We start from the raw sequence: 25,477 nt of genomic DNA on the forward strand, positions 1-25,477 counted from the left end.
GCAATGGCCATTGAATCCGGTTCCATCACCAGCTCTCAGCAGCGGCCCTGGCTCTGACCTCCATCGGAAAGTGGCTCTGGTTCCCCTGAGGAGCAGATACCGCACGCTGCCCGGGGGCCACAGAAGGACCAGGAGCGAAGTGAAGCGGGGACGGGGGCCCTCAGCCCTGAGCACTCCTCCCCTCCCGCCCTGCCCTCCCTCGACCGCCGAGGCTGCTTCCCCGTCCCCAGCAACGCGGCCACTAGAAGAACCGCTTTTCCTTTCCTCTTTTAAAGAAGGCTTAGCTTTGCTTTACGTTGAAGGTTAAGGTGGTAAACTCTGTGATGTGCACTGTAAGATGACAGAATCTCACTGGGCCACGTGTGCACTGCTCACCTGCTAACCGCAACCAGGAAGCTGTTCTTTTTCCTCCATGCTTGCTTGGGCTGCGGGAGCCAGGCCAGAGCTGCAGGAGCAGGCAGCCTTACTAACGTGGTGTTCTAAACACCGGCCCTGACGGCCGTGGCTTTCATCCAGGGAGTTCCAGAAAGATGGCCGCCCTTCTCATTGGCTCTGCTCGGCTCTAGGCTGAGCCTGTTTGGAACAGACAAGCTGTGACCCAGGGAAGCAGGGTGGGGTGGGGGAGCAGAGCTGTTTACTTGGGTTGGGCTCCTGGCAGGGCCTCTGCTTGAGTGACTCAAATGTCAATTTACCAGGGGCTTCGCAACGCAGGCCTCCGGGGGGTGAGGCGGAGGGAGATGCGTTAAAGGGATAGGACAGCGCTGCTGGTCACGGAGCAAGGGAGCACTTGGCTTTTGTGGGGACACTGGGGACAGCCTTGCCAGCATTTCCGACCCAAGGATTGGGCAGCTCTGGTAGCATCACAGTCAGTGTTGCGTGCAGTTTGCTAACAAGCGTTCCCTGACCCTTACTGGTATGAGTGGGCTGGGTCTGGGCTGAATTTAGTTTTGCCTCTAGAATGTTGGCTCCACTTTCAGCTCCCTCCTCCCACAGAAGCCACAAGCCAGGCGGCAGGGGCTGGCTCTGCCAGAACACAGACGTCTGCAGCTGGAGCCTCCAGGGGCCACAGGGCTGATCCCGGCAGGGCTCCCCAGAACCTGCCCAGTGCCGGGACTGGCTCGGGTCTAACTGCCCGGGCCGCTGACTTCCTGCCACTTCACTCAGCAACGTGGCTTCTCTGGTTGGCTCAGCTGTGAGCTGTGATCTGCCATTGTCTCTTCTCTGTGGTGAGCTGGGTTACGTAAGGAGGAATAAAGAGCTGGCGGCAGTGCCCTACATTTTATGGGTGTGTTCCATACACATGTCGTCACTGAATACTCAGACGTGAGCCCTTGCCACAGGAACATTGCAAGGAGTTAAGGTGCTTAGGTTTCCTGAGCAGACCATGGCCAAGCCCCAAGACTCAACCAGCCCGGCCTGATGTAACCAATCAGTGCTCTTCCCTTCCCCCAGGGAGCTGGTGCTGACTGGGCCGTGCACAGAGACGCAGTGCTGTTTTCAGACAACCTGCAGGACAGGAGGCTGTGAAGTACAGAAAAAAATTTTATTGGAAATCTCTTGAATATGTTTTGAAGTGTAGCTCAGCATTTCCAAACAAATCAGGTTGGAGAAGGAAGAGGGACTCTGGTGCCCGGAGACAGCCGACTGGTCCCAGGCTGTCCCTGGGCGCCGCAGGACTCCGCGTGGGCTCATCCTTGTGTGCACTGGGCTGAGGTCAAGGGCAGCTTTCACAGTTGCTTTGCTCCTCCCAGGCTTAGCTCAGTCAGGGCTCCGCCTCCCCTGCCTCTCCCTGATGGCTGCTGTCCGTGGAGGCTAACAGTGACGGAGTCAGAGAGGACTGTGTCAGACGGTGGCTAACAGGCCTCTCCATGCGAAGGCCTGGACAGAGGGCAGCAGTTGAAGTTCCACCTCCTCTTCAGCATGGGGGCCTTGGAGGTTAAGTCTAAGTGGGTGAGCAGGCCACGGACATGCTGAGGCCCAGACAGGAGGGCCAGCTTGCCGCCACTGCTGGGGACATTGGTCTGTGATGGCAAAGCATGCACAGGGACAGGGCTGTCCTCCGGAGCCGGCTCTAACCCTCAGCTGCGGCTGCCCAATCCCTGAGAGGCCCGGTGGGGTGGGCAGGCCTGCTCTCAGGCAGGCAGGCGGCCAGCCTGGGGCCAGCGGGGGAGGCCAGGCACTTGACTTAGTCAAGCACTGATACTGAAGGCTAAGCCAAACACATGCCCAGCTTTGGTTTCTCAATGAGCAGTCAGCCCAACTCATAAATGCCAGGGCCGTGCACAGACCCTGGGGTTAAAGGAGGCGGTGGCCAGGCCCAAGTACACTGAGAAGGTCTGTGGCCCAGCCCCGGGGATCAGGACGTGAGGCCAGGCAGCGGGGCACGCACACGACGCCCGTGGGTGGCACAGCTTGGGAGTCACTGCCTTTAGCACCCAAGGCCTCCTGGGCGGCCAGAACAGAGTCAGCGGCGCTGTCTGCGGAGCCGAGGCCTCAGGCTTTGCCAGGAAGATGTAGCATCCGCGGGAGAGCCTGTGCCAGTTCAAACCCGGCCATCCCGGAGGGCGCTCTGCCCTCAGCCAGCCCGAGCCCTGCAGCCCGATGGGGGCGGCCTGGGAAGAGCCCCTCCCGCTTCCCCAAGTGAAAGCATCTAACCTCAAACATATTTCCTCTATAAAATATCTGATTTCTCTGAAAGTAATAAATATTTACCGTGTTCTATAACCAAGGAGCAGCAACCGGGGGGGCGGGGGGGGGCCTCAACGGTGACGCCCAGTGCCTGGGCCCCAGAGACACGGGTTCCGCCTCCCCCGGGGCTGAGCGAGGCAGCCGCCAGGGCCGCTCGCCCCTCGCGCAGAGGCTGGCACGGCCTCTGAGGGTCGAGATGGCTTTGGAGTTCTCGTCGCCTGCTGGGGATGGCCTGTCATCACCCGCAGCATGGGGGTGGGGTGGGGGGGTGGCACAGGGCAGAGAGGGAGCGAAGAAGAGGAAGACTCCAGGAACTGAAGGGGAAAAGAGCGGGCCTCCAGCTCCCGCTCCTTGCTGTCCGCCCGCCATTGGTCTCGGGGCCCCCAGCTCCAGTGTCAAAGGGCAAGGGTGGAGCCGGGCGGGAGGCGGGCAGCAGGAGGGTGGGGTGGATGCCTCCGTGAAGCAGCTGATGGCAGGCAGGGTGTGCACACGGCCCCGCTGAGGGCCCGGCTGTGACACGGGCGTGCACACGGCCCCGCTGAGGGCCCGGCTGTGACACGGGCGTGCACACGGCCCCGCTGAGGGCCCGGCTGTGACACGGGCGTGCACACGGCCCCGCTGAGGGCCCGGCTGTGACACGGGGGTGCACACGGCCCCGCTGAGGGCCCGGCTGTGACACGGGGGTGCACACGGCCCCGCTGAGGGCCCGGCTGTGACACGGGTGTGCACACGGCCCCGCTGAGGGCCCGGCTGTGACACGGGCGTGCACACGGCCCTGCTGAGGGCCCATCTGTGACACAGGCTCTGCCCACCTCCAAGGCCAGGAGTTCTCTTGAACGCTGTTATTGGGCTTGACTGGTACCATGGAGTCTCCAGGGGGTCCGAGGGCAGGAACTTCTGGGTCCCTGTGAGGAGCCCACCGCCTCCTCAGCTGGCTTGGGGCAGGAGAGATGAGAGCAGCTGACGAGTGCTGGGCTCGCCCTCCCTGGGGCCGCAGCGACGCCAGGGCCCCGAGGACACGTTTACTGCAGGGTTTCCACAAAGGCGTCAAATTCTCGGACGTTCTTCTCGTGCACAGCCAGCTTCTCTGGGAGCGAGTCCTGCGCCAGGAGACAGAAAAGAGCTGCTCACTTGGCAGGGCCCTGGAGGGCAGCCGGCCTGGCCGTTAGAGGAAGGAGGGAGTGAGACCAGGGGTGGCCGGGCAGGGGCACGCTGGGCTCTGTGGGGCTGCAGGTGCACAGCAGCCTGGGGAATCCTAGCGGGCCTCACAGTGACACAGCAAGAACAGGTGACACAGAGAAAGGAAGATGACACAGTGGCACAGATCAGACTGGCAGGCTGGAAGGACCAGGAACAGTTAATCAAAGACGTCTTCACACCCCCGGCAGGGCATGGAATCCCCCGGGAACAGGCGGTCCTGTGGTGAGGCCTGGGACTTTGCATCTTTGCACAGCTGGGAGGGGATTCAAGGAGAATGAGAGAGAACACACACAGGGAAACAGCTGTGAGCATCAGTGAAAATCCGCTGCTAGCCAGGTGGCCAACAGGCAGACGTAAGCCGCCTCTGGGGAGCTGACCTCCCCGCTGGGCTGCTCGGGACCTGAAGACTCACACACTGTCTAGCCCCAGAGCTCAGACACTGAGGCTGGCCTGTGCACAGCTGTCTGGGGAGGAGGGAGCCTCGGGACCAGCGCGTCCCAGCTGTGCCATCGTGTCGAGTTCCGGGACCACGTTTCCTCCCAAGCACACGTCAAGTGAGAGGCAGGGGAGTAAGAACCAAAACCAACTTCAACAGCCAGGCGGGCTGGGACCAAAGCTTTCGTTTTGCCTGGGTGTGTGTGACCACAGGCAAGTCAGTTTTCTTGTCTGATAACTGGGATAAGAAAAGCTACCTCTAAGAGCTGTCACATTCATGTTAAAGACTCAGAAAAATGCTGGGCACAGAGAAGCTGCAGGAAGTGCTACTATCAACACCTATTACTGGGGCTGGTGTTGCAGAGTAGCAGTTAAAGCTGCTGCCGGCGATGCCAGCATCCCACATGGCTGCCAGTTCATGCCCAGCTCCACTTCCGACCCAGCTTCCTCCTAATGGCTCAGAAAAGCAGTGGAGGATGGCCCCAGTGACTGGGCCTATGACACCCGTGTGGGACACCCGGATGAACCTCCTGGCTCCTAGCTTTGGCCTGGCTCATCCCTGGCAGTTGTGGCCAGTTGGGGAGTGAATCAGCAGATGGAAGACCTCTCTCTCTCTCTGTCTCTAGCTCTGACTTTCGAATAACTGGATAAATCATTAAACAAAAATAATTTCTTCTTCTTCTAGCTATGTTGTTGTTATTGAGCAGGGCCTTAATTTCTGTAGAGGACACTGACACCCCATGGCACCGGGCACCCGGAGTCTCTGCGGTTTGTGCAGGAAAGAGGAGATGCCCTAGGCAGAGGTGTGGTCACTCTGGTCACCACAGGACATATGGACAAACAAGGGAACCACGAGCCGAGGGCAAGGAGCTCTCCGAGACCGGGGCAGGAACACAGCACTCAGCCTTGGACCACGGCGGCCTGCTGGCCAGACTCGGCAGCCGAATGCAGAGCTGTCAGAGCGGCCTGGCTCGGTGCACTGGCCAGCAGCACCAGAGCGGGGGGCGCGGGGGTGCTGAGGACAGACACGAGAGGAGCTGAGCCCGAGCAAATCCAAGCGGACTCCAACCTCTTCCTCGTTCCAGGGGAGACGCGAGCGGTGGGGGGGCGAGGGCAGAGGGTGGGCTGTGGTGGGGGAAGGGGCTTCCATACCAAGTCTTCAGCCATGGACTGTGCTCCAATATCGATGGAGAGGCTGCTCAGCTGAGGCGGGTTCTGGAATTCCCGATAGAAGGTCCCCAAGTCCATTGGGAGAATATCGTCTTTAGAAAAAGCCGGTTTCTTTAAAACAAGACAGACGCGGTTTAGCTTGCTTTGGGTCAGAGGGAATGGCGGAGGGGAGAGGCTGTGAACCAGCCTCCTTGCAGACGATGACGCTCAGGCGCCGGGCTCCTCCAGGCTTAAATCACGGGAGGGCTGGGCACAGGGTCTCCGGGCTGGTGACAGCATCACTCTGCCCTGTCGACGTTTGCATCTCCTTCCTCCAAATTCCTCTCCTACGCAACGGGCAGCCATTCGGGCGCGAGGAGCACCTAAGCGGGAACTGCTAGAAAACTCTCCATTCTGAACGGCAACCAAAGACACAGTGCAAAATGCCCTGCCGTCAGGGTCCTGGGCGGGTAGCCCACGTGAACTGCACAGGAGGGCCCACGCGTCCCATCCCTGCGATCCCTGGGGAAGGGAACCTTGCTCAGCTGCGAGAGACGCCTCCCAACGTCAAGGCAGTGGTGGCAACTTACAAAGTCGATCATCACGAAGTCATCGTGGGTGTTGCCACTGCTGCCTCCACTGGAGCCGTCCGAGTGCAGGCTGCGCTGGAGAGGAGACTCGGGGTCCGGGGAGTCTGGGGGGTTCACCTGTTTCAGAACACGGCAGAGTCAGGGGCGGATCCTGCGACCTGGAGACAAGAATCTGAGGAAGGGCTGGCGCTGTTACGCAGTGGGTTAAACTACTGCCTGTGACAGCAGCATCCCGGTTCAGCTCCCTGCTAATGTACCTGGAAAAGCAAAGAAGATGGCCCAAGTATTTGGGCCCCTGCTCCCGGAGGGAGACCTGGTTGGAATTACTGGCTCCTGGCTTCTGCCTGCCCAGCCCTGAACACTGCCGCCATCTGGGGAGTGAACCAGCAGATGAAAGATTGCTCTCTCTTTAACTCTGCCTTTCAAACAAATCGATCTTTAAAAACAACAACAACAACAACAATCTGAGGATTCTGTAGGGATCCCAGTGCTGTGTACAGATCCCTAAGCCACGAGGCAGGGCCTGCCGTCTGCAGAGGGCTGAGTGCCTGCAGCCCAGGAAGGGTGACGACGACGGCACCGTAACTGGAAATGGGCGGTCGGTGGCGGGCTCACCATGGGGTCAGTATCCTCCAGCTCCAAATCCTTGGGAGCAAACATGGCGAAGGGTATGTCCAAGCTGGTCAGGGCCACCTGCAGAGACCAAGGGAGAGCGTGGGTGCCTGCCCTCCTCCCAGCGATCGCGCTGCCCTCTGGCTCCTGCTCTGTCGGAGGCCCCAGGCCCCCAGGCCTCCTGCCCCCATCATGAACAAGGTCTGGGCTCCTGAGAAGTGCAGGGGTCCAGCCTGGAGGTTCACTCGGCAGTCACTAGGACAGCACGCCTCACTGGCCCGCCGAGGACAACTTCCCGGTCAAGTACGGCTGAGGCCATGCACTGACTTTACACAAACCGTGTCCGCGCTCTCTCTCTCGGAAGCTTAAGAGGTCTACACTTTCTCAGGAGGGGTACCACAGGTTACGAACTCTCACCACAGTCAAACCTATAAACACACACACTCCCCACGCCCACAGTCTTGGTATTTCCACCGATTCCGGGTTACAGGGCCCCACTCTAAGAACTCATTCTCCCACCGGGCGATGGCGCAGGAATCACCTGGTTGATTGGCTTGTTGACGAAGGCCCCCACTTTTCGGACGAAGGCGGTCTCCAGGACATCCCGGGGGGAGGCCCGCCCCTCGCTGCTGTTCGACACGGTTTCCGTATCCTCGCTGCAGAAGGAAGAGAAGGGCGGTAGCGTTCTCAGGCACAGGACAGAGGATGTCTTCCCGACACGCACCGGCTGTGGGCTGGGCCCAGGGCAGGAGTTGGCCCGCCCAGGCCACCCACAAGGGAGAAGCGGTCTGCGGGCCGGCTGCTACCGGTCACCCCGCATTTGAGTTGACAGCAGAGGGCCGCACGTCCTGGAGCAACTGGAAGTTATGCAGATGTGGAGGCAGAGTGTTCCAACTCTGTAAAGCCTACATGAACTTTACTCTCAGATGCCAAGATCAACATCAGCTGCCACACAGGGCAACAAACAGGCAGGCGATTCTCATTAACTGTAATTCTAGCACAAATCTGTTAGCTAGCAAGACCCCAAATTTTAACTTTCCTTCGCTCTGGGTTTTTTTTTAAAGATTTATTTATTTGAAAGTCGGAGTTACAGAAGGAGAGTGGGATGGGGGGAGGAAGGAGACAGACAAAGACAGAGACAGAAAATCTTCCATCTGCTGGCTCACTTCCAGAATGGCCGCAATGGCCAGCTCTGGGCCCGGCCAAAGCCAGGAGCCAGGAGCCCCTTCTGGGTCTCCCACGTGGGTGCAGGCCCTCAGATCGGAAGTGCAGCAGCCGGGAATTGAACAGCATCGCAGGTGGCAGCGTTACCTGCTCGGCCGCAGCCTGTTTTAGCTATTTAAACCTACGGCAAGGCTTTCCTGTAGGCAGTCTAATGTTAACTTCAAGCTTCAGTGACTCACAGGAGCCCCAGATTCGATTCCTCAGCCAGCCAGAGCTCTCTGCACCCCGGACAGAGGTTCTCAAGACCCTAACCACGTGTCCTCCCCGGTCCTTGCTCCCAGGCCTCCCTCCATCCCTCGATGTCTCTGGAAAACACAGCCAACTCCGCCACTCCCATCCCCACCTCCCCTGCCCTCCAGGCTGATGCTGAGGGAGAGATGATGGGGGACTCTGAGCAGCAGAAATGGGGGTTCCTATGGTGCTGTGAGCAGTGGAGGTTAGGGACGGTGCCCCGGCCAAAAACACGCTCCGAGTGGCCTCCGGACTCCAGGCAGCAGGGGATCCGAACTGATGAAAGCTTACCGAGCTCTAATGACCTGCATTTTTTAAAAAAAAGATTTATTTATTCAAAAGGCAGAGTTAACAAAGAGAGAAAGAGACAGAGACAGAGACAATGAGTGAGAGGCATCTTCTATCTGCTGGTTTATTCCCCAAATGGTTGTAAGGGCCTGGGCTGGGCCCGACCCAAGCCAGGAGCCTAGAACTCCATTCAGTTCTCCCACGTTGGTGGCAGGGGCCCAAGGGGCCATCTTCTGCTGCTTTCTCCAGCACATTAGCAGGGATTTGGACTGGAAGCAGAGAAGTGGGGACTTGAACTGGCGCTCGTATGAGAATCCAGTGGCACAGGCTTAACCCGCTGCACCACAATGCCAGCATGATCTGTGTCTACGAATGCCCCCGCTGCTTTCGCTACTGCTGGACAGGCCCAGGAATTGCAGCTCAGAAAACAAGAGTGGAATGACTGAGTCCTGGGGCCGGCGCTGTGGCGCAGCAGGTTAAGCCTCCGCCTGCAGTGCCGGCACCCTATATGAGTGCTGCTCCTCTTCCAATCCAGCTCTCTACTATGGCCTGGGAAAGCAGTGGAAGATGGCCCAAGTCCTTGGGCCCTGCACCCGCATGGGAGACCCGGAAGAAGCTCCTGGCTGCAGACTGACCCAGCTCCAGCTGTTGAGGCCACTTGGGGAGGGAATCAGCGGATGGAACACCTTTCTCTCTGTCTCTCCCCCTCTCTGTTTATAACTCTGCCTCTCAAATAAATTAATTAATTAATAAAAAAAATGAGTTCCTCTTCTGATCCTCCTACAGAAGCTAGGATGACAGAGAATGGAGGTTTGTGGGACCAGGACTGAACTGATTTCTCCTGATGGATGGCGTAAAACGATTTTCCCAAGCAATTTCCCTCCCACCATTGCACTGTGGGAATGAAAAACATCAGGAATTTCTAGGATGGGAACATTCATTTTCGATGTGGTGGAGCACTGTGATCTCATTTTCTCTGGGGCTTTCCGAACCAAGGGAGAGCAGGGCAGGTCAGACCCACTGGGGCTCCCAGGGGAGCGCCGAGTGCAATGCAAAGAGGGAGCAGGGGCTCCGGGGTCACAGGATGTGGGCTGTGCCCTGGCTGCTATGCAAGCTGAGAGCGCTGGCCAGCTGCCTCGCCCTCCCGAGGCCCTCTCAGCCTGAAAAGCGAGCAAACAGTGGTGATTTCTGCAGGGTGAAAGAGAACTTCCACTTCCTACCTAACGGATCGGACTTCACAGACGGCATCACTCTGGTAATCGGAAAAGATGGATTCCACTTTGTTTATTGGTAGAACTCATCAAAACCAAATTCTCATTTCTTTTTGGACATTGTTTCACACACACAACAGACCAAAAAAAATCAACTTCACAGATAAAAAGAGAAACTTATTTTTGTCTTTCCTACAAGCCAACTACTTACAGCTACATATACCATCATTATTATTGTTTTGAAAAAGATTATTGCTCCGAATAAGATATTTTGTCATTGCTTTTTTATAAAAGGCTTTTTTCTCCTTTAAGAGTATAGTGAACACGGCCACACCGTAAGTCAAGTCAGAAGTAGGACAGAAGAATCTGAAGGCTGGCTTGATCACCGAGAGATCACTAAAAATGGCTGATTCCTAACAACATTTACAAAATGTAAAGTGTAAACAAAAAATAGAAATGTGTAACTTTTAAAAAATATTTGTTCATTTATTTTAAAGTCAGAGTCAGAGCGAGAGGGAGAGACAGAGCGAGATTTCCATCCGCTGGTTTACTTCCCAAATGGCTGCAAAGGCCAGAGATGGACGGGTCCAAAGCCAGGAGCCAGGAGCCTCCTCCATGTCTCCCACGTGGGTGCAGGGGCCCAAGCATTCAGGCCATCCTCATTGCCCTCCTAGGTACACCAGCAGCGAGCTGGATCAGAAGTGGAGCAGCTGTGGGCCCAGCACTGTGGTGCAGTAGCTTAATCCTACGCCTGTGGTGTTGGCATCTCCTATGGGTGCTGGTTCTAGTCCCAGCTGCTAAACTTCTGATCCAGCTGTCTGCTATGGCCTGGGAGGGCAGTAGAAGATGGCCCATGTCCTTGGGCCCCTGCACCCACATGGGAGACTGGAAAGAAGTGCCTGGCTCCTGGCTTCGGGTCGGCGCAGCTCCAGCCATTGCAGCCATTTGGGGAGTGAACCAGCAGATGGAAGACCTTTCTTTCTGTCTCTCCCTTTCACTGTCTGTAATCCCACCTCTCAAATAAAATCTTTAAGAAAAAAAAAAAAAAGAAGTGGAGCACCCGGGACTTGAACTGGTGCCCACATTGGATGCCAGCATTGCAGGTGGCAGCATTACCAGCCATGCCGTAATGCTGGCCTCTTATAAAGTACTTTTCAGTTTTGGCTCTTCTCCTCCCTTGTTGCAAATTCCTATGGTGCTGGTTGCACTGTAAAGAGTGCGTGTCCTCTGCAGGTGGTGCTGCCGGGTGGGCGGCGCCCTCTCTGTGCCTCTACCTCTCATCTACCTTCATATTCTGAGATGGAAGTGGAGGGTGAAAAGGTCGCTGTGGTCTTTCTCAACTTTTCCTTTTTTATTGTCTAGCCATTCTCGCCATCCTCAGCTCCCCGGTGTCAACATCATCATTCTCACCCTCCTCGCCCGTTTGCCCACAGCTGCCTCGGACCCCTCATCGTCAGCTCCATCACCTTCCTAACCACTGCCCTCTTTCTCCCCACCGCCTGCCTAATCGTCTGCCTCTTGCACCCCATTTTTCTCATTAGGATTTCTACTGGCATGGGCATCTCTTCCAATCTCTACAACTTCCTTCTTCTCCTTTAAGTCCTTGGTTGTGACCTTGGACCTGGTGGCCGTATCTGACATGGTGAGGAACACTGCTGATCCCAAACAGCAGATTTAAAAGAAAACAAGAATTTGGAGACTGGAGATAAAGACCCCGGAGTCACCAGTGACAGAGGAGGCTGTGGCAGGTGCAGACAGGCCCAGGAACAATGCGAAAGTGGCTTTTCAGAGCAAAAATAACTGTTTTCAAAACATCTCTAAAAAAACTAACAGGACAGGAAACCTACCTCAAGAGCAACCAACTGCGGCCCCAGACTCCAGGGCAATGGGGCGGGCCCGTTCGGACCCTTGGAGAACACTGAGGATGGGGCCAGCACCGTGGCACAGCAGGCTAAGCCTCCACCTGCCGTGCTAACACACCACGCGGGCATGAGTTTATGTCCCAGCTGCTCCATTTTCAATCCAGCTCCCTGCTAAAGGCCTGGAAAAAGCAGCAGGAGATAGCCCAAGTTATCGGGCCCCTGTACCCATGGGGGAGATCTGAGTGAAGCTCCTGGCTCTGGCCTGGTTCAGCCCGGGTAGTTGCAGCCATCTGGGAAGTGAAAGTAGATAGAAGCTCGCTCGCTCGCTCGCTCTCTCTCTCTCTCCCTCGCTGACTCTCCTCTCTCTGTAGCTCTGACTTTAAGATAAATAAATAAAAGGGATAATAAACAAGCCCCCATTGTCTCAGGCCTGGGTGGGCTTCCTCATGCTCCAGCTGCAACATAATGCTTTTATCAGGAGCTTTAAGGACATTACATGTAGGCACAAATGCCAAGCCTGAACAGATGCTGAAAGCTATCTGGATACTTCAAAAAGTTTATGGAGGCCGGCGCCATGGCTCACTTGGCTAATCCTCCACCTGCGGCGCTGGCACCCCCGGTTCTAGCCCTGGTTGGGGGCGCCGGATTCTGTCCCGGTTGCTCCTCTTCCAGTCCAGCTCTCTGCTGTGGCCTGGGAAGGCAATGAAGGATGGCCCATGTGCTTGGGCCCTGCACCCGCATGGGAGAACAGGAGGAAGCTCCTGGCTTCGGATCGGCGCAGCGCCATCCGTAGTGGCCATTTGAAGGGTGAACCAACAGAAGGAGGACCTTTCTCTCTCTCTCTCTCACTGTCTAACTCTGTCAAAAAAAAAAAAATTATGGAAAAAACAGAATTAACAGATTATTTTTGGATTTCAGAGGTACAAAAATTCTGAAATCCAAAAATAGTTTTTTTTAATCATAGGCATTTCCACGAACTTTTAGAAACCTTCTCTTACTCTTCCCTGACACCAAACAGGCACACGTGTGTCGGGGGCCCAGGCCCCTGGCTGGTCTTGGCAGTGGCAGAGCTGAGGTATGAACTCACCTGCTGGAAGGCGTGGCAGCACAGTGGGCCCCGTCAGAAGGTGTGTAGGTGGCCAGTCTCTCCTGGTCAGCCTGGGCACCGTGGGCAGGCTGGCTGGGAGCAAGGGGTACTCCACCTTCTTTCCCAGGGACCATCAGCTTGGAGAAAATGGAGACACAGTGACTCAGGGCGGCACCGGGCGGTGGGGAGCCTCACGTCCTGGTAGGACGCATCTGCCGTTGAGCGTGCACCACGCCTGCCGCCACACACACAGTACAACCTCTGGATGTCTGTCCCCCGGGTACTCGGCCAATGGGAGACATGCATGGCGATGGTGCAGAGAAAAGGGAGGAGGGAGACAGATCGGGAGAAGGCTTCCTTCCTTTCTGGAGTCTAAGAGAATCCTTCGTCTCAATCGCCGCAGTCCTCCAAAGCTTCCTAAGAGCTCTGCTCCCAGACATCAGGGCGATACTTGTGTCCAAGGGGTCCCTCAACTGCCTCAGGGCAGGGGAGGCAGCTCCGGAAACCCCACGTCCTCCCCACCTTTGAAGATACCTGGTGAGGGTGTGTTGCGTTTAAGCCAGCAGCAAACACTACTGGATAAGCCAGGTCAGCTGATCCAACGCCCAGGGCAGCAGGCTGATAGGAAAGGCGAGAGCTTGAGAGCTAAGCAAGAGAAAAACAGAGAGGGGCAGAGGAAGGCAAGGGAAACGAGGCAGACCGAGAGTGTGGCTAACGCGGGAGCTCCCGGGCCAGGCTCCCACCCGCACACCCGCGTGCGTGCACGGGGCCTGAATACCGGGTTACCGGGTTGTGGCAGACCAGGCCTTTGTAGATGAGTAAACAGAGATTTGTCTCAACTGGGATTACGATTCCCAGCTTTGGAGACTTGGAAATGTCTCAAATGAACTCCTTGTTCCCCCTTTCCCAGGCTTTGCTACCGTTTCAGTTTCAAGCCCAGCCGATCTGTGGCGCACAAGCCGGGGCAGAGGCCATTGCACTCTCCTTTGTCCTTGATGTCCCTTTGAAACGGAAGGCCACATTCCCGAATCAGGCCCTCCATCACCCCTGGGTACCAGAGGGCTCCTATTTATACTGATGGAAGAAGGAACACCAGACTTGGACTGTTTATTTGGAAATTCAATATAAATAACTCTGCTTATTCTTCACATTAATGGTAGGAGGCGGGGCAAATGAAAGCTCCTATTTTGGGCTGCTGGGCTGTGGCTGCGCCTGTTGCAATCAATTATTGAGCCTCAGAGTAATCCCACAGAACACTTGGAAGCACTTAACTGGACCCTGTATCTGTAGTCACTACTTTAAAATAGAAAGATGCAACTCATGCTATCCCCTTCTTCCCATAATGGACTCACTTGATGGGAAAAGGCCAGTCCTGCCATGGGGACCCTCAGGGTGTCCGTCACCACAGGAGTAGGGGTCTGAAAATGTGCCTTTGTGACAGTAAACACACACTGTGCACAGACACACATAGAGACAGGAGAAACGAGAAGAAAAAGAAAAGGGACTTGAGAAAGAAGTGAAAACAACTCAGGAAAGGGCAGCGCCAAGAGGCTGGGATGGACACTGGCGAGCCAGGAGGGAAGTGGGGAGAGGCGCCCGCTGGCTTCCCTAGAAATGACACTCATCCCAGGCACTCCACGCGTGCTGTCTCCCTGACTAGCAGCTTTGGGGGGCGGGGGGCTGACTGAAGCTGGTATCACTGGGAAAACAGAGAAACCTGAGCCAGGCATTAGGTTGTCTTTAGTCAGGAAGGCTGGGAGGAAGTGAGAGGGCAGCTCGTAACAGGAAAGACCTGAGAGCAGAGGCCAGGTGCGCAGGGATGAACGCGGATGCTGGGCCTGTAAGGCCAGACGAAAACCTCTCCCTGGGACCCACAATCTGCAGGGACAGGCACAGGTTAGTTGGATCAGGTGACATTTGTTGGCCAGAACTTTAAAAGGTTCCAGTGCGCACTGTCCATGTCACCCTGGGTAGGCAGGTAGGGGTGTGTGTGTGTGTGTGTGTGTGTGTGTGGTGCTCATCCTCACAGGCCTGACAGTTAAGCAAGTGGCTGAGCCGCCTGCACGCCATCTAGGATTACCTGGCTCTAGCTCCTGATTCCAGCTTCCTGCTATGTAGAACCTAGGAGGCAGCCAAGCTGTTGCAAGGATTTGCGTTCCTTGCTACCCACGTGGGAGACCTGGATTTCACTCCGTCTCCCTACTTTGGCCTGGCCCCGTCCTGGCCATTGTGTGTATCTGGGGAGTGGACCAACAGATAAGAGCTCTATTTCTGCTTCTCAAAATAAATTTTATACAATGTAAAAAAAATTCTTATAATTTCAAAGCTGTATATAAACATGATTATTTGGGGTCTTGCCCTTCCTTCCTTCCTTTTTTTTTTTTTTTAAAAAGATGTACTTATTTTACTTGAAAGTCAGAATTATAGAGAGGCAGAAGCAGAGGCAGAGAGAGAGGGGCTGGGGAGAGATGTCTTCCATTCGCAGGTCCATCCACTCCCCAAACAGCCACAGTGGCCGGAGCTGGGCCGATCCGAAGCTAGGAGCCAAGAGCCTCCTCCTGGTCCCCCACAGGGGTGTAGGGGCCCAAGGGCCTGGGCCATCCTCTACTGCTTTCCAGGACCACAGCAGAGAGCTGGATCGAAAGTGGAGCATCTGAGATTCAAACTGGTGCCCACATGGGATGCCAGCAAGGCAGGCGGCGGACCCATCTGCTACACACAGAGCCGGCCCCTCCCTTCCGTTTTTAAAACTGAGTAAGAGGGGCTGGCACTCTGGCACAGCAGTTAAAGCCACCATCTACAGTGCCAGCATACCATATGGGTGCCGGTCAAATCCTGGCTGCTCCACTTCCAATCCAATTCCTTGCTGATGTGTCTGGGAAAGCAGTGGAAGATGGCCCAAGTGCTTGGCCCACTGCACCCACGTGGGAGACCTGGAAGAAGCTCCTGGCTCCTGGCTTCAGTCTGGCTAAGCATTGCTTTTTGTGGCCATTTGTCAGGTGAACCAGTGGATGAAGCTCTCTATCTGTGACTCTTTCCACTTCCCTTTCTGTCTGTGACTCTGCCTTTCAAATAAATGAATTGATTTTTTTTTTTTTTTTGACAGGCAGAGTGGACAGTGAGAGACAGAGAGAGACAGAGAGAAAGGTCTTCCTTTTTCCGTTGGTTCACCCCGCAATGGCCGCTGCGGCCGGCGCACCATGCTGATCCGAAGCCAGGAGCCAGGTGCTTCTCCTGGTCTCCCATGAGGGTGCAGGTCCTTTGGGCCATCCTCCACTGCCTTCCTGGGCCACAGCAGAGAGCTGGAAAGGAAGAGGAGCAACTGGGACAGAATCTGGTGCCCCAACCGGGACTAGAACCCGGGGTGCCGGCGCTGCAGGCAGAGGATTAGCCTAGTGAGCCGCAGCGCCGGCCCTAAATTGATCTTTAAGAAAGAAAAAAAAAATTGAGTAATGCGCTTCACTTAAAATTGGAGGTACAACTTTAGGTCACCATAGCAGGTTTAGGGTCACAAGTATTGCTCGACTCTGTGCAAATAACAACAAACATGACAATACATGTATTTACTACTCTACCAAAAGTTCTAATAAAAGTTGTCTATTAGTTATGCAAGCCCCAAGGCTAATCCAAGGAAGATGCTATCTCAATATTAACAGAAACAAGAACTAGCAACAGATGCTTTTCTCTCTACCGCTGAGGTTCACACTGCACCAAATTGTATCAGAGGTTACCAGGGACTAGTGACAGGGCTCCCCTATGGCATGCATATTACTGATAAAACCTTGGCGTCATCTACTTCTGAATTGTGACAAGACACAACAAATACAAATGATACCAAGAAAAAGATGGCCTCTCTTTACACAGGCCAACCAATTTTATGCAAACACCAGGTGCATCCCTTTACTCTTGGGGTCAAATTCCTCCAAACCGTCACCCCTTCGCTCTCGAGTCTCAGCTCTATGCACTGCTTATGTACTAACTATACATAGAACAAAATAAAACTGTTCAAGCAATGAGCTTAAATTGTGTATGTCCACATGCTGGATGGTGAAAAATGAATCTACTCCTGTTAATGCAAGGGTAAGAGAGTAGGCCTGTCCCCCCCGCTTTTTTGTCAGTGTTGCCATGTCACTGTGCATACCAGCCCTGCCCAGCACAATGCGGACAACCCACACCTACACACATTCACGGGGGAGGGCAATCATTCCCACACCCCGAACCAAAGTGGGCGGCTTGCAACTGCAAACAAGAATCTCTTACATGCTAAATAAATCACAACCATAGAGATGAGAGTGATCCGTGGACTTTGCAGTGTCCCTCCCGGGCGTTACCTCCTGCTACTGAAACAGATTAGAACCACGGTTTTAAACTGATACCTCCTAAACAACCCCGGATGGAAAATGTTTTAGTTTTCATAATTAAAAAACAAACAGAAAATAAAAACCTGTGTAAGAAGTTAATAAATGGCCAGGTTAAAGAGTAATTGTGGGCTGATAATTTAAGGTAGGTCTAAGAGAAATCACCTGACATGAAAGGCAGAGAGAGGGCCAATGGAGACAGCTGGGGGAGGGGTGGGGGTGTGGGCAGGGACCTGGTGGCAGAGAAGGGAGTGGAAGGACTAGGGGTGGAAGGGAAGGAACGTGCCCCCGAATTCAGTTAGCTGGAAAGGACTACTGCCTGGCCGACAGTGTCAGCACCGTGCATGCTACCCAACAAGACCGAGGAGAAGCTTCCTCCAGGAAGCCGACAGCATCGCTTGGGGTCTTTCATTGAGACTGGGTTTGCCACTGCAGACAGACTCAAGCAGAAATTTTGACGGTGAAAAAAAAAATCTGCACAGAAAATGGGGATTGGCAGAAATCTGTGTCAGCTGCGAAAGGCTGCACTCTGGGTTTCTTACTGGCAATCTTATACCAAGGAATCATTTGCTCTTTTGGGGTTCTTTCCATTATTCCATTATTAGGAACAAATCCGTCACTTCCAAAGCGAAGTCGTTACTACATTCACAAGGACGCGTGAGTGCACCTCTCTGGGACAGGATGTTTGGAATCCTGTGACTGATTTTCTAGGGACTGAGAAGATGTGGTGAGGAAGGTAAAGGCTCCATGGAATCCCAGGGGTTCAGAGCAGTTCCAGGTGAGAAACACGGCAATGACAGCCATTGGAAAGAAGGTCTCCTCAACCCTAGAAAATTCCACTAAAACAATCCTCACTTTCACAAAAGGGGACTGTAGCCAACTTTGGACACTGCTCCCTAAGGCTCATACATCTATACTGCAGAGCTGTCACCACCCCAGAAGCTGCTTCCCTACCTGGGATGGAGGGGAGGTGGAAAAAGAGGTGGTGCACACTTCTTGAGAGTCTTCCACGGATGGGTATGCGACCCCGGGGTCCTCACCAGTAGCTCTAAGGTGAGAGGAACAGAAACAATGGATTTTATGTGGTGGCACTCAACTTCAGAAAGGATACAAAGGGTGGTGAGAGGAGGACTGGAACTGTGCCAAGAACTGTCAGGCAGAGTTCACAATGACAAGAGAGGCATGTCGATTCCTTGATAATTTCAAACATTTCCAGAGATCAGCATCTAGAGATTGGACAATGACCTCTTTAAAACCCAAACAGCCTACCTCTCCTACCACTTGAGAGTCCTTTCTTAATCCAGGCCAACGTAGGGGCCAGTCCTGGATCTTCAAAATTACCAATAATAGACTCAGTGAAATGCAAGCTGAATCCCTAAAGACAAATCTATCAACTTCACAAATCCATCACATAAAAGTAAGATCTGAAACACATCTATTTCACCCTTTAGAGAATTCTGTTTGTTGCAATCTAGACCTGGAGACATTTTATTCCAATGTATAACTAATTATGCCAGATGGAAACCTGAAAACTAATTTGCCAAGAACATTCCACAAATAACTGCCATTCTTGTTGTCTCTAAGTAATTTGCTACTGAGAAATGTTCTATTACTAACAAGATCCAAATGCCCACAAATTTTCTAACATTCTGTATACCCCAAGTCTTGGTATACCATAGAGGCACGAGCAGGAAAACTGGTCACTTGATTTCCCGCCACCTGGGGTCAGCACGCACGGGGAGTGCTGACAAAGGGGCTCTATGCACCTGTGCAAAACGGATGCCATCTGGGAAAGCACCTTTCACATTCCTCACCTGTAATTGCAGGGATGCATGGGAGAGGAGCTGGGATAGGGCCGGTCCACAAAGTGATCAATGATAATCCCCATGATAGGTGGGGTCCGCTCAAACTGCCTGTAATGCAATAAGCAGATTGCAGTATTGACCAGAATGCCTTTCGAGCACTTCCCCCCCCACCCCCAAGGCCTCAGAGACCCCTCACTTCGTATCCATCGGCAGGTGTCACCAGGGCCTTAACTACTGCAATCTCTCAAATACAAACCCCAAGCTCTACATCTGGGACACACTGGCTCTGGGACACTAATTTTCCAGTCTGACAACTGCGCTTTCTTTCTCCATTTTATTCTTCTAAAGGGACTACTTTCAGCAATGGCAAAGTTGAGTTGTATTCTTAGCCTTGGAGTTTGAGGACGAAAAAGCAATTTAAAACCTTTGGAAGAGTTCTTTTGGGTTCCAGAACTCTCCCTCACCTGGTTGACATGAATGCCAAGTTAATTCTGTAAGCACAAGAAAGAGTGATGGTGCCCACGGGGGTGCCCACTGTCCCAACACGAACAGTCTGGAAACCTAGGAGAAGAAAAATTATTAGCTTTCTCCTACCCCAGAGAATACTAACACTACTCCTAGTGTGTCTTCCCCTGGATTTTTCACATTAATTCTGGCTATACCCATTTAGCACCATGAGTGCAGTGTCTCAATTTCCCATATCTGTGTTTATGTATAAACCTAGGTTTTCCTCTTCCAAATGATTCTACATCAACCCAATATTGGCAGGGGACAGCACTTGCTTTCCAAGGAAAATCATTTCAAAGAATAAAAAAAGAAATAACTGTTAGTCCTAAAACTTGAGACCTTTGAAACCAGCCCTGTCTAGGCATGTCACATGCCTCACCCAACGATACAGAGAAGGAACCCCAGGGATCACACTGGCCATCTCAACATATGAAGAACCACTCCCACCTACGCAGCCCCTCCACAGCTAAGTACAGAAGAGTCCCCTTGCAGGTGACACTTCCAACCCAGCTTTCCTGGTTTTCTTGGTTTCATTTCTCCTTTTTCCAAATAGTTGGTGCTCATCAGAAACAGTTAACATGCTCATTGTAGAAAACTAGGGAAATGGGGGCCAGTGTTGTGGCGCAGCAGGTAAAGTTGCCTGCTGCGATGCTGGTATCCCATATGTGCATCAGTTCAAGTCCCAGCTGCTCTACTTCTGATCCAGCTCCCTGCTAACGTGCCTGGGAAAAGCAGCAGAAGATGGCCTAAGTACTTGCGCCCCTATACCCATGTTGGATACACGGAGGGACTTCCTGGCTCCTGCCTGAACCAGCCCCAGCTGTTGTGGCCATTTTGGGGAGTAAACCAGTGGACGGAAGATCTCTTTCTCTCCCTGTCTCTGTAACTCTGCCTTTCAAGCAAACAATAAACAAATCTTTAAACAGAAAAAGAAAACTAGAGAAACAGGCAATTATGTTAAGAGTAAGAGTAGTTAAGTTTCTAGAAATTTGAGTTGAATTATTTGGTTATCCCTTAAAGATCCCGGGACCACCTAACCTGCTTTCCATTTTTTTCCTTACTTATATGTATTAAGTGTACTAGCTACATATTACTATAGTTGGCAATCAGGCTCATTTAAGAAGTCAAGAGAGCTCTTAATACAAGTGTTTTTTTTTTTTTTTTTTTTAAGATTTATTTATTTCAAAGGCAGAGTTTCAGAAAGAGAGAGAGGGAGAGACAGAAAGAGAGAGATCCTCCATCCGCTGGTTCACTCCTCAGACAGCTACAACAGCCAGGGCTGGGCCAGTCAGAAGCTAGAAGCTAGGAGCTTCTTCCAGGTCTCCCACATGAATAGCAGGGTTCCAAGGACTTAGGCCAACTTTTGCTGCTTTCTCAGGCACATTAGCAGGGAGGCGGATCATAACCAGAGCAGTCTGGACCGGAACTGGCGCCCATAGAGGATGCTAGTATCGCAGGAGGCAGCTTTACCTGCTATGCCAAAACACTGGTCGCAATACAAGTGTTTTTCAACCTTCATACATACCTTCTCCTAGGCCATTCAGTTGAACTTCCCCAAAATATATCCTGCAGGGAAGAAAAAGGAAATATTACTTGATTCTTTACTCTAAGAGTTCACATAGCCCAAACATCTAGGAACAAAACAAAAACAAGCCTTTCTTTCCTTATTTGCATGAATACGTCTCCCAATGGGACCTTAATGCTACTAACGACTTAAACTAAGCTGCAGGCCTAGATATATTTGGAGAGAGCTGGTTAAGAAATGAGGAAAATAGTTAAGAAGAAGCTGCTATTAAGTTTTTTCTCTGCTCTTGTTCTTGCAATGCATTTTAAAAATACAACCTAGTGGGAAATAACGACTACACAACCAAAATTGGTAAACAGATCTGAGATGGCCATGAGAAGACCTGGAGCTCTGCATGCCTGTCAGCCACTCCCAAGTGCATGGGGAAGACAGCAGAAAAGGTTCTCCAGCACAGAATAAGTAACAAGGTGAGGCTATTCCGAAAGGACACAAATGAACATAACAGAATTTCCCCGGGAAGTTCTGTCAACATAAACAAACAAATCTGGATTTAAAATATCTGAATGTATTTTCACAAAACAGTGTTAACAATTAGGGGCCGGCATCTGGCACAGCAGTGCAGCCACCACGTGGGACGCTTGCATCCCATCTCAGATGTTTAGGCTTAGACCTTGGCTCTCCTTCCAACTCAGCTTCCTGCCACCACGCAGGAGACCCTGAGTGAGTTCAAGGACCCTGAGCGAATCCCAGACTCCTGACTTGGCCTGGTCCATCCCCACCCGTGGGCACCTGGGATACAAACCAAGAGATAGCAGATGGCAGATGGAAGATGAATCTCTGTCTTACAAATAAAATAACAATAAATAAATTTCTTTCCTGTTAGAAAATCTTTAACAGTGATAGCTGACTTCTAGCTTTTTTTTTGTAAGATTTATTTATATATTTGAAAGGCAGAGTTACAGAGAACGAGCAAGAGAGAGACAGAGATCTCCCATCCTCTGGCTCACTCTCTCAAATGGCCTCAACAGCTGGGGCTGGGTCAGGCCAGGTGGAAGCCAGGAGCCAGGAACCCACTCCAGGTCTTGCACATGGGTGCAGGGACCCATACACTTGGGCCATCTTCCACTGTTTCCCAGGCACATGAGCAGGGAGCTGTCTGGAAGTGCAGCAGCTGGCACTCAATGTCATGCTCTGTTGGAGGATGCTGGCATCACAGGCCACAGCGGTTAACCCACAGCACAACAACATGGGCAACTAAAAATTTTTTTAAAAAAGAATTTCTTTACAAAAAAAATTAAACATATACTTATGTTTATTTAGTAAAAACTAAGTTCCCACAATGAATAAAGCCCCATGGTTTATTAGGGATAAAGATAAATCTGAGACCCAGGTCTGGGGATTATAGTCCATTATGGGAGAAATGTATATAAATACCTCCAGGAATGGAGGACTGGCTCGAGGCTATTCGAGATTTGTATGCCATGCAGTCTGTAGCAACTACTCGGCTTTCTTAGTGCGAAAGTAAATATAGCTAATATGTAAGGAAAAGGCTGGGCTGTGTTCTTAAAAAAAACTTTATTATCAGAGCCGGAACTGTACCTTAGTGGGTTAAGTCACCACCTGCAGTGCTGGCATCCCATATGGGTGCCAGTTCGAGTGCCGGCTGCTGCGCTTCTGATCCAACTCCCACTAATGGCCTGAGAAAGCAGCAGGAGATGCCACAAGTGCTTGGGCACATGGTAGACCCTGAAGAAGCTCCTGGCTAGGGCCCAGCACTGGCTATTGTGCCTATTTGGGTATTGAACCAGCAGATGGAAGACTTCTCTCTCTCTGCCTCTACCTCTCCTTCTCCCTCTCTGTAGCTCTGCCTTTCAAATAAATAAGTAAATAAATATTTAAAAACAATCACAATAAATAAATTAATTTTGTTAGAAAATCTTTAGCAGTGATAACGGACTTCTAGCTTCTGCCTCTGCCTCTTTATACATCTGCCTTTCAAATAAGTATATGCATCTTTTTAAAAAAAATAAAAATAACAAAATATTGCCAAAAGAGATCTTGGTAGGTCCATTTAATAAAAATCTGACAGAATCTGAGTCAGTTGACTCTTATTTGAATAGTGGTGCAGTGTGTAAAATATGCTGCCTATATTACTAAAGCCTTCAATTCAACTGCTAATCTTTTTTGTACCAAGGTTTAGAGTTCGCCTTTGTTTCTTTATCTTTGGAGAGAGCAATATTACTCACTGAGTATAGTCTGGCTACCTATATAAGAATCAAAGAGGGGCCAGCATTGTGGTGTAGCAGATAAAGTCACCACCTACGATGCTTGCATCCCATATGGGCGCTGGTTTGAATCTGGCTGTTCCACTTCTGATCCATCTCTCTGCTAATGTGCCTGGGAGAGCAGTGGAAGGTAGTCCCAGTTTTTGGGCCCCTGCACCCACATGGGAGACCCAGAAGTTCCTGGCTTCTGGCTTTGGTCTGGCCCAGCTCCAGACTTTGTGGCCATTTGGGGAGTAAACCACCAGATGGAAGATCGATCTCTCTTTCTCTTGACTCTGCCTTTCAAATAAATAAAATAAATCTTAAAAAGAATCAAAGAGGGTGCCAGCATTGTGGCATAACAGGTTAAACCGCTGCCTTCAACACTGGCCACAAGGGCACTGGTTTGACCCCGGCTGCTCCACTTCTTATTTGGCTCTCTGCTAATGAGCCTGGGAAAGCAGTGGAAGATGGCCAAACCTGCATCCAACCTGGGAGACCTGGATAGCTCCTGGTGCCTGGCGTCAGACCAGTCCAGCCTCAGCCATTGCAGCTATTTGGGGAGTGAACCAGCTGATGGAAGATAAATAATTAATAAATAAATCTTAAAAAAAAAAGGGGGCCTTTCACCAGATGGTGCTGAAGGCAAAGAGGGAAGCTCCTGCCTCCCCCAAAGCCAAAGCCAAAGCCAAAGTCAAAGTCAAGACTTTGAAGGCCAAGAAGATCAAGAAGTGTAGAAAAGCATCCACAGCCACAGAACAAAAGAAGACCCACACGTTGTGCAGGTTCTGGGGGCCCAAGACACTATCCTCTGGCAGCACAGCGTGCCCCAAGGAGAAACAAGCATGAGTATTAAGCCATTATCAAGCTGCCCCTGAGCTGACTATGAAGATAGAAGACAACAACAGACTCGTGTTCAACAAGCCCCAGATAAAACAAGCTGTGAAGAAACTCTATGACACAATGTGGCCAAAGACAATACCTGACAGACCTGCTGGAGGGAAGGCACATGTGTGTTCAACTGGCTCCTGGCTATGATGCTCTGGATGTCACCAACAAAACTGGGATCACCTAAACTAAGTCCGGCTGGCTAATTCTAAATATAAATTTTTTTACCATAAAAAAAAAAAAAAACCAATCAAAGGGAAGGAGCTTAGTACAGGTAAATGAGAGGTAGGAGACAGAAAATAAGTTTGTATTATATGTGAATAAAATAGTGATTTTCAGACCTGGGAAGGCTATGGAGAAGTCCACAAAAACTGATTAAGAGGGCCAGCATTGTGGCGCAGTGGGGTAACCTGCTGCTTGCAACACTGGCATTCCACCCACACTGCAATGCTGGTTTGTGTTCCAGCTGCCCCACTTCTGATCCAGCTCCCTGCTAATGTACCTGGGAAAGCAGCTGAAGATGGCCCAGGTACTTGGATCCATGCCACCTACTTGGGATACTTCAGTTGGGAGTTCAAGGCTCCTGGTTTGTGGCCATTTGGGGAACCAGTGGATGGAATCTCATTCTCATTTTCTCTCTCACTCCCTGGCCCTCTCCATCTCTCTCCCTCTTTCTTTGTAATTCTGCCTTTTAAATAAGTAAATAAATTAGTAAAAAAACAAACTGGAGACAGATATTTGGCATAGTGTTTCAGACGCTGCTTGGGACAGGCATCTGAACTGGAATCAATGCCCGTGATCAAGTCCTGGCTCCACTCCCATTTCCAGCTGCCTGATAATGCACACTCTGAGGGGCAGCAGGTGAGGGCTCCAGGACTTGGGTCCCCTGCCACTCACATGAGACCCAACGTGAACTCTTGACTCTGCTTCAGCCTGGTCTGTCCCTGGCTGTTGCAAGCATTTGGGAAATGAAGCAGTGGATAAAGATCTTTCTCTGTCTTTGTATCTCTCTGTGTTTCAAATAAAATAAATAAAAATCTAAAATTTAAACAGAAATAGTGGTTAGCCCAAACATTTTTAATTTAATGCTTGAATATACAAGATTGTTCAACCTCCCCAAAATAGCCTGTTTTAAGATGTCTTAAGCTCTATTTCCTGATTTGAGATGTGTATCAGCACAGATTTCAAAAATCTATTATACAAGAATCAAGCCTATACAAATACAAAAGGACAATGAACCTGGTGGCTTGGAAAGCTGAGGTTCATAAGACTGGATAGCGATCACATTAAATCTTTAGCATCAACAATCCAACCAATCATAATCACAGGACACCTGAATGGCAATCAGACAATGTACAACATGGTAAGGCTGGTGAGTGGGTCAAGAGGTACATCTATGCTGTTTACCTGTACAGTATGACGTATTCATGCCCCTGTTTTCTGGAGAGTCTGTAGGCTGGCGTTACCCGAGTTATTGCAAGGAGAGACTTCAGCAGCAGTGACAGCCTGTTGTACACCGTGTAGGAAACTTTGATTTCTTTATCACACCTGAG

At 51.7% G+C, this 25,477-nt stretch overlaps 1 protein-coding gene across 9 annotated transcripts in view; it reads right to left on the minus strand.

Annotated features, from left to right (window-relative positions):
* Positions 1-1,529: 1,529 nt before the first annotated feature.
* Positions 1,530-25,477, minus strand: part of ATG13 (autophagy related 13) — a 67,066-nt gene continuing 43,118 nt past the window's right edge. For 4 of the 9 annotated variants that reach the window (XM_008270363.4, XM_008270382.4, XM_008270373.4 and 1 more), the window contains exons 7-19: positions 25,332-25,472; positions 20,773-20,813; positions 19,205-19,301; positions 18,750-18,848; positions 17,890-17,983; positions 13,930-14,028; positions 13,112-13,222; positions 12,578-12,714; positions 7,216-7,330; positions 6,678-6,755; positions 6,063-6,179; positions 5,476-5,604; positions 2,908-3,788 (exon numbers count right to left, since the gene is read on the minus strand). In XM_008270363.4, the coding sequence (XP_008268585.2) occupies positions 3,711-3,788; positions 5,476-5,604; positions 6,063-6,179; positions 6,678-6,755; positions 7,216-7,330; positions 12,578-12,714; positions 13,112-13,222; positions 13,930-14,028; positions 17,890-17,983; positions 18,750-18,848; positions 19,205-19,301; positions 20,773-20,813; positions 25,332-25,472 (1,336 nt within the window). In that variant the 3' untranslated portion in view covers positions 2,908-3,710. Of the gene's footprint in view, positions 3,789-5,475; positions 5,605-6,062; positions 6,180-6,677; positions 6,756-7,215; positions 7,331-12,577; positions 12,715-13,111; positions 13,223-13,929; positions 14,029-17,889; positions 17,984-18,749; positions 18,849-19,204; positions 19,302-20,772; positions 20,814-25,331; positions 25,473-25,477 lie in introns of all 9 variants that reach the window. The other 5 variants (XM_002709079.5, XM_070071042.1, XM_008270389.4 and 2 more) reach the window with 4 other exon arrangements.

The sequence above is a fragment of the Oryctolagus cuniculus genome, chromosome 1 (assembly GCF_964237555.1).
Source record: "Oryctolagus cuniculus chromosome 1, mOryCun1.1, whole genome shotgun sequence".
Classification (NCBI taxonomy): Eukaryota; Metazoa; Chordata; class Mammalia; order Lagomorpha; family Leporidae; genus Oryctolagus; species Oryctolagus cuniculus.